The sequence below is a fragment of the Mycteria americana genome, chromosome 5, assembly GCF_035582795.1.
Source record: "Mycteria americana isolate JAX WOST 10 ecotype Jacksonville Zoo and Gardens chromosome 5, USCA_MyAme_1.0, whole genome shotgun sequence".
NCBI classification, from domain to species: Eukaryota; Metazoa; Chordata; class Aves; order Ciconiiformes; family Ciconiidae; genus Mycteria; species Mycteria americana.
Genome location: NC_134369.1, coordinates 46,083,236 through 46,091,463, shown reverse-complemented (window position 1 = coordinate 46,091,463; position 8,228 = coordinate 46,083,236). Strand labels below are relative to the sequence as shown.

The 8,228-nt window shown below is 58.0% G+C and overlaps 1 protein-coding gene across 1 annotated transcript; it reads left to right on the top strand.

Moving 5' to 3' along the window:
- The first annotated feature begins 275 nt into the window (after nt 1-275).
- NKX2-1 (NK2 homeobox 1) lies at nt 276-6,863 on the top strand. Its single transcript, XM_075501518.1, has 3 exons — nt 276-328; nt 5,039-5,415; nt 6,193-6,863. Exons 1-3 carry the CDS (start codon nt 276-278, stop codon nt 6,861-6,863), a joined length of 1,101 nt encoding a protein of 366 aa, XP_075357633.1.
- The last annotated feature ends 1,365 nt before the right edge of the window (nt 6,864-8,228 follow it).

Genomic DNA, 8,228 nt, shown 5'->3' with positions numbered 1-8,228 from the left:
GGGGCCCCGCCGCCCCCGCCCTGGCACGGCGGCTCCCGCAGCCCTGCCCGGGCACCCCGTACCTGGCCCCACCCTGGCCCTCTTGGCCGGGAACGGCCCGGCAAAGGAAAAGACGGGGGGGTCGGAGGATTAGGGCAGGAGGGCTCAGCCGTGCGCCAGGAACTGGGGAAGGAGGGACAAGAGCTGCGAGGAGGCAGCGCGGCCCTCGGGCAGAGCCTTGCGAGTGGGGCCGCCGGGGACCGGTGGCGAGGGGGCCCGAGAACCCCAGATGCGAGATGCTCCACGCCCTGAGCAGCTGGAGGAGCAACTGTGCGTGCGCTGCGGAGGGGTGAGGATTTTCGCTTTAGCCTGTGGTGGTTTTGCTTGTTTTCCTAGATTCCCACGCCGGGGGAAGAGATGTCGCCCGGTGTACTGCGGGGTTTCTCCCACCCTAAGGAGATAACCAGGGCAGGGGGGCTTTCCCACGGCGGGGAATTGTCCCCGTGAGCCACAGCAAGAGTTTTTTCCCCCCGAGAGCTCTGTGCCTAGGGAGCGCTCGCAGGGAGCGTCTCTGGGTAGGACTCCTGCCTTACACGCCCAAGCATGTGCTTTCCAGGCGGGGAGCGGCTCCCAGCGCCCTGCCCGCGGCCGGCAGTGACAGCGACACGGGTCCGCCCTACGCGGTCACTGCGGAAACCTCCGCTCCGCTCCCTCCCTCCCGGCGTGGGCGCTGGGCACGGTGTCCTGGGCACATCTTCCATTGTGGGGGGGCTAGGGGGAGAGGGGCTGTATTACACCGACATGCACAAGAAACCGGTGATGAAGTTTCTATGAGCTCGCTGAGGGTGGGTGGCGAGGGGAGAGTTGCAGCAAGCTGCCTCGGTGGTGCCCCTTTTCCAGGCGCAGGGCTTTGGGAGGGTAATTTAAATCCCTCTGTGGATGTGTTAGAGTTGTGATGATGACCAGGAGAGAAGAAAGAGTTCTGTCCCAGCTCTGCTCTTGCCCCTCTTTAACTCAGACTCCTCTAGGAGCGGCTGGCCCCGTCGCAGAGTCCGCCGAGCCCCGCTCCCGCGGCAGGGCAGGCTGCAGGGCTGCGGGCAGGGCTGCGGACAGGGCAGGGCCGCCCCCTCGGCGCTGGGAGCGGGGGCGGCAGGGCTGGGCAGGGGGTGCTTCGTGTGCCGGTGGCTAGGCGCAGCCAGACACGCACCCGTGAGCCGGCCCACGGGAAGCACGGAGCACCTCCTGCCTTTGTATCAAAAAGTTACGCCTAGAAAGTGTCTCTCTTGTTGAGAAAGAATTTGCCTGCGGGTTGCGTGGGACCCTTCCCCTCTCCCCTCCGAGTCCCGGGGGTTTCGGCCAGCCTAGTCGGCCGGTCACACCTAAGCACATGCTTAAGCGCTGCGCTGAAGCGGGGCCGCGCTCCTGCGTGGGCTCCGCTTGCGGAGGAACGGCGCGGAGCCACCGCAGAGCTGAAAGTGCCTGAAGGTGGGGAAAGGCAATTTGGGGCAAGGAGCCGAGTGAGGCGCCGGACCAGGCAGAAATGCCCTCCTCCCCCTCCGCGGCTCCTGCCCGGAGAAAGGGGTGGCAAGGCAGAGCTGTAGCCCTTCGGCGGCTCGGGCTGGCCGAGCACATTTGATTCCCCTTGGGGAGGCACAGCAGCTCGTATAAAAAAGACATTGTTGTCTTTGGAGAGCCCTGTGCGCACTTTCAAAAGCTGATCCTTGAGTTCCCAGCCCCCGCAATCCAGTTGATGAGGAAACGCGCTGCCGTCTTGGTGGCACCGTTTCCATTGGGATTGGCACCATTTGATTGACAAAGTCTCCCATTCTTCCACCTCTCGAGTGTTATCAAACGGATTGTGTGGGGTCAGAAGCTATTGAAGGGACGTCCGTGTAGCCGCATTCTGCAAACACGGGGTGAAGACCGTGCCTTTCTCATGAAAATGCTTCCACCAGGCAAAACGCATCTCATCTTCCCTGCTCTCCTCCTTAGCATTTCCTTTTAACTCGAGCGTTTTACTAAGCAGCATCACCAGGTAAACGAACACATCACTAGTGGCAGCCCAGGCAGGACCCCGTCGGGGCGGCCACCCTCCCCGGGGGCTGCGGGAAGCCAGCTCTGGCAGGCGCAGCCTGGGCGGAGGGTTTTCTTTCAAGAAAAGGGTGAGCGGCCGGGACAGGGCAGCGGCGAAGAAGCTTTCTCGCCGCTTGCCCGCGGTTATAGTTCATGCGGGGCGGGAAAGGAGGAGCAGAGGCTGACCTGCTTCCTTTTCACTAGGTCGATCTAGCGGGGCTAAAAAGTGCTGTCGGGACCTTGCGGGATGTAGCCGTGCCTGGACGCGCGTCGGTGTATTTCTAAATAAGAGGTCAGACCTACAACGAGTTTCAGCCCGCTCCCCGGCGAAGGGGGAACGAAGAGCTCTCGCATTAACTTCCCGTTGCAAGACCCCGCGCAGAGTCAAGGCTGGACTCGCTCGGGCTAATCTAGCTGAGCAGTGTTTCGCAGGCGATTTAACCTGCGCTCATTCGAGCGGGAGGATAAATAAGCTCGCCCAGCCGCAGCCGGCGGTGGCAGGGGTCGTTCCGGCGGTGGCAGGGGTCGTTCCGGCGGCGCGCCCGGGCCGGCGCAGGCGGGCGGCGGGGCACCTCCTCCGCCCCCGCTCCCCGCTCCCCGCTCCCCGGGGCCGGGGCCGGCGCTGGGGCCTCCCCAGCTGCCCCACCTCGCACTGCTGGGGAGAAACGGGGTCGCTGCTCCTGCCCCACAAATTGCGCGGTCAGTCGCCGTCGGTCGTCTCTGATTTGAGCCGACCGCAGCGTCGTTCTGGTGGAGCCGGTGGTGTTTAATTTTTTTTTGCCTCCATCCACTCCCTCCTTTCTAAGGCTAATAAAACAGGCATGGAGCTGATGTGCCCGAGAAATCCGGGGGGGGAACACCAAACCACCAAGGCAAGGTCGAGTGTCTCTCTCTGTAGGAACAAAACGAAAGACCGTACTGAAAAACACGCGCAGGAAGGGGGGGGGGGGGGGGGGGAGGGAGCGGGGAGGGGGAGAGAGATGTTCCAGGGATCTGGAAATACAAGATCTAAAGATCTGGAAAGAAAAGAGGCAAGAAAAGAGGTAAAAGCAGTCGCCCTTCCCTGCGTTTGGTGACCCAGCAGACTCACAACAAGCCCACCTCGGGGTATTCAGCCTTGAGGGAGCTGGTGCCGAAAGAGGCAGCTGAGATGATGTAGGAGAGCTGGAGGCCTGATTGAGGGAAAGTTCCCCCGATTATATTTGTGTGGAAAAGCTCACCTCTTGCAGAGCTCTAAAGTGTAATCAAGGCTGAGGCTTACACTTGAAGGATGTTAACTCTCATACGGGAACCTACTTTCTCCTAAACGGTTTCTTGCCTAGTGAATGAGAGCCTCCCAATTGAAGCAAAATGATCCTTATGTACTAATATCAAGCACAGTCACAAAGCGCCCGGCTATTTATGCTGCCACTTTAGACAAAGATATTTAGTTATTCCCGGGTAGCAAGTGCACTTTTGCATTTTTAAGCACGAACCAGCCGAGCACAAACATATTTACAAGTGCAATTACTAAATAGTTACTTGACACTTCAAAGTCACTGGGTTAACTGTACCTTCGCTGTAATTTTCTTAATATTCAGGTAATCGCTGTATTAAATTGAGTTTGCCAGGGCCGTAGGCCGGGGTGTGAAACACTCAGGGGAGGTTTCTCTCCTCCGTCCACCCGGGAACACCCCGAAATATAAGCTTTGGAGACACTGGACAACTTGGGAGATTTCTTCAAAGACCCGAGTGACATTAGCTGCTGGCTGCATGTACGTGTGTGTGTGGCTGTGAATGGGCTCGCTTTTGTCTCCACACCGGATCCGAGAACAGATCCGAAAGTGCCAGAAATTGCAGTTTATTCGAAACTGCAGGGAATTCATTGGCAAGGTGGTGTAGCAGATGACCTGAGAGGTCTTCTCCATCCAGCTCCCGTGCTGTATAAATAACCTTAGAAAGCAGCTTCAGGTTCAGAGGGACCACGAGAGCTTGTGACAGTCTTTGCCTTTGAGAATAACGAGCGACATTTTGCGCTAACCTATTTTTCAGCAGTCTCTCGCCCCGGGCAATTAAATCACTGCTTGTTTTTGCAAACTTGCATCTTCCACCTCTCCCTGAGGTTAAAGAAAAAAAAAAAAGCCCTAGGTGAACAGAACTTATGGGTTTAGGGAGAGAAACGATCCTCGCACTGGGGGTCTCGCACTGGGGGTCTTAGCAGACATAGAGAAGGTTCCCGAGATGCTAAACCCCAAGTGCTGTTCAGCCACCAGCCGGCCCGGGTACCTGAGAAGCCGGTGCGGCAGCGCGGAGCGCTGGGAGCGGTGGCCCAGGGCGAAGCGTCTGCCCCCCGGAGAGCTGCCCTCCCGGCGCGGGGCTCCTTCCAGACCTTACTCACTTGGTGGGGGGAGAGGGGGACTCGGTCCTTTTGCTCACCGGCATTCAGACCCGTCTCCCCAGCTCTCACAAAGGCTGGGCTGACAGCCTTGCCACCCGGGAGCTGATTTTAAATCCTTTCACCCAGTCAAACGGGGGGCTTTTCGCCTTGCCTTCCCTTTCCCGTCCACGATATTGCCACCCCCGAGAAAAATAAAATGAGTTGTGCTGACGGGGTCTCTCTCTCTCTTTTCCTCTCTCTCCCGCTCTCTCTCTCTCTCTTTTTTTAAGACATAAAAAAAAATCCTGACAAGTAAAACTTAAAGGTGTTTACCTTGTCATCAGCATGTAAGCTAATTATCTTGGGCAAGATGTAGGCTTCTATTGTCTTGTTGCTTTAGTGCCTATGCCCCGCCTCTGGTGGCAGCCTAAAACCTGGCGTCTGGCTAAAACAAACGAAAGGCAGCCCTGAGCCTCCACTCAATCCAATTAAGGCGGACTTCGTCCACTCGGTTACGTGTACATCCAACAAGATCGGCGTTAAGGCAACACCAGAATATTTGGCAAAAAAAAAAAAAAAAAAAAAAGATTTGCCTCCCCTTCCTTTTTTTTTTTTTTTTTTTTTCCCCAGCCGCCGAATCATGTCGATGAGCCCAAAGCATACGACTCCTTTCTCAGTGTCTGACATCTTGAGTCCTTTGGAGGAAAGCTACAAGAAAGTGGGCATGGAGGGCAGTAACTTGGGGGCTCCCTTGTCAGCCTACAGACAGTCTCAGGTTTCTCAGCCGGCCATGCAGCAGCACCCCATGGGCCACAACGGAACAGTGACTGCCGCCTACCATATGACAGCGGCAGGGGTCCCCCAGCTCTCCCATGCTACGATGGGGGGCTACTGCAATGGGAACCTGGGCAACATGAGCGAGCTCCCGCCTTACCAGGACACCATGCGGAACAGCGCTTCGGCGACAGGATGGTACGGCACCAACCCGGACCCCCGCTTCTCCTCAAGTAAGTCAGCCCGGGGCTGGGTGGCCGGCGGGGGGTGGCCGCGCACCTGCCCCGCCGCACCGCGGGCGCCGGGCGCCGGGGGCTCCGCGCCAGGGCGAAAGTCCGTCCAAATCCCAGCCGCCCCCCCCCCCCCCGCCCCCCGAATTCCTCCTCCTGCCCGAGGATCGTGCCCGGTCCCTCCTCCCCCGGCTGGTTTCATGTCAGCCTCCCGGGGCTGCCGTTGCGGGGGGAAGGGGGTGGGAAGCCCCGCGGTGGCGGGGAGCAGGAGCCCGGGGCTCGCCGTCCAGCGGGGCGGGAGCGGCACGGCCCGGGGGGCCGGGAGGGAGCCGGCGGTGCCCGTCCGCCTGCGCGCCGCCCGGCACCGGGCGGGCGAGGGGGGAAGCCGGAGCCGCGGGAGCCGCGTCCCGGGAGGCGCGGGGGGGAGCGGGCGAGTCCGCCCCGGCCGGCGCCGGCGGAGCCCCTGTCCGCGGCCGCTCCCGGCGCGCTGTCACGGCAGGTACGCGCTCGGGTGTCAGCCCCGGGCAGGGCGAGGGGCGAGCGGTCGCCTTTATTCACCGGGGCTGGGCCGGGCGAGAAGGGGGTCCCGTTGCCCGCCGCTCGCCCTGGGGACGCGGGGCGTTGTTGGGGAGCCGGGGCGCCCCGAGGCCCTGGCCGGGGCTGGGCTGCGGGGGGCTGCGGGGCCCCGCCGGGGGCGAGCGGCGGCGGGGGCCGCGGGAGCGCGGGGCCCCGCTGGGGCCGAGCCGAGCCGCCTAAAACGTGCCGCCTTCTCCCTTGCAGTCTCCCGCTTCATGGCGCCGTCCTCGGGCATGAACATGGGCGGCATGGGCAGCCTGGGCTCCCTGGGAGACGTGAGCAAGAGCATGGCCCCGCTCCAGAGCACGCCGCGGAGGAAACGGAGGGTCCTTTTTTCCCAGGCCCAGGTTTACGAGCTGGAGAGACGTTTCAAGCAGCAGAAATACCTCTCCGCCCCGGAGAGGGAACATTTAGCCAGCATGATACATCTCACCCCGACTCAGGTCAAAATCTGGTTCCAGAACCACCGCTACAAGATGAAACGCCAGGCCAAAGACAAGGCTGCGCAGCAGCAGATGCAACAGGAGAACGGCTCTTGCCAGCAGCAGCAGTCTCCCAGAAGGGTGGCGGTGCCAGTGCTTGTAAAGGATGGCAAGCCCTGCCAAGCAGGCTCCAACACACCCACGGCAGCTATCCAGAGCCATCAGCAGCAGGCAGCTACGACGATCACAGTGGCTACCAATGGCAACAGCCTCGGACAGCATCAGAGCCACCAGACAAACAGTGCGGGGCAGTCTCCAGACATGGGACAGCACTCGGCCAGCCCTTCCTCTCTGCAGAGCCAAGTCTCCAGTTTGTCTCACCTAAACTCTTCTACTTCTGACTATGGCACTGCCATGTCTTGCTCCACCTTGCTATACGGTAGGACCTGGTGAAAGGATTAAACAAAGCAAAAGAAAAAAAAAGGAAAAAAAAAAAGAAAAAAAAGCAGATTTTCCCAGTCACACAAATCTCTGTCCTGTCCAAACTACTGGGGTTTTTTCTTTTCTTTTTTTTTCTTTCTTTTTTAACGCTCCCCCCCCCGCCCCCCCCCTCCGTTTTACTGAGTGATTCTCTGAGGACCTGTAAGAGAGAGAGAGAGACTGGTTTTGTTCGGTTTTGTTGTTACTCTTGATGGTTTTGGGTCTTTCTTTTTTTTTTTTTTTTCCCAAGGTTGTTGTATGGGGTGTTAAAAAAAATTGTGACTAATAACCACGGAGCAGTCTGCAGAAAGGGGACCACCGTTAGGCACGGTCCGAAGGCTTGGATTTCAGATGTACACTTTGCCAGCGTCTAGGACTTGCATGTAAATATAGAGATTTTGGGGGATGGGGTGGTTTTCCCCAAAAAAACGCATTCGCGTCACCCAGACACAAGAAGCAGCTCCCCCCTCCCCCGGTCTCCCCTCCCGGCCCCGCCGCCAGGGCCCGCGGATGGAGACGTGGAGTCACCCAAGGCTTGGCTTTTATTTTCCTCCTTACGTTTGATGTGAACCTGTAGCTGTATAATGCTGTCAAAAGTTGGACTAAACCCATAGTTTTTAGTAGCCTGTATATTTTGTTGTAAAAAGAAAAAGAAAAAAAAATACAATCAACCAAACCAACCCCCACCTTTTTTATGGACACTGATCGCCCCGTCGTAAATCCTCTGGCAGTTTGTTATTTGCGCACGCCGCCTTTTCCTGTTGTAACTTATGTAGATATTTGGCTTAAATATAGTTCCTAAGAAGCTTCTAATAAATTATACACATTACGAAAATTCTTTTTTTTTTTTAATTTCCCTTTGGTTCCCCCCCCACTCCGACCCTCCCTTCCCCGCATCTCTTTTTTTTTTTTTTTTTTTTTTTCTTGATGGAAAAACAGCCCGGGATGCTGCCAAACCCTGCCCGGCCCCTGCCCCTCCCAGGGCCCGGACCCTGTTCCCGGAGGGAGCTGCGCCGGGGAGTTAACGGGATACAGGATCAGTCCGCAGCGTGCGACAGTGACAAGCAAACGCGTGGGATTCACAAACTCGAGAGCGAAGGGATCGAGTCCAAATCCATTAGCCCGATTATTGGGGGGGCGGGGGGCACCTCAGAGACTTCTTGCTAGAGAAAGCAAAGTATTCCGGGAGTAGAAACTCAAATGCCAAAGGCACGGAGGAGAAAGAAGGTAAAAGTCTAACGCCACTAGAAACAAATAAACGAAGAATCTGCTGACAGTATAGAACATGCGGCCGATTTAAAGAGCGTCCAGTTTTAATACCTTGTAAAGAAAAAAAAA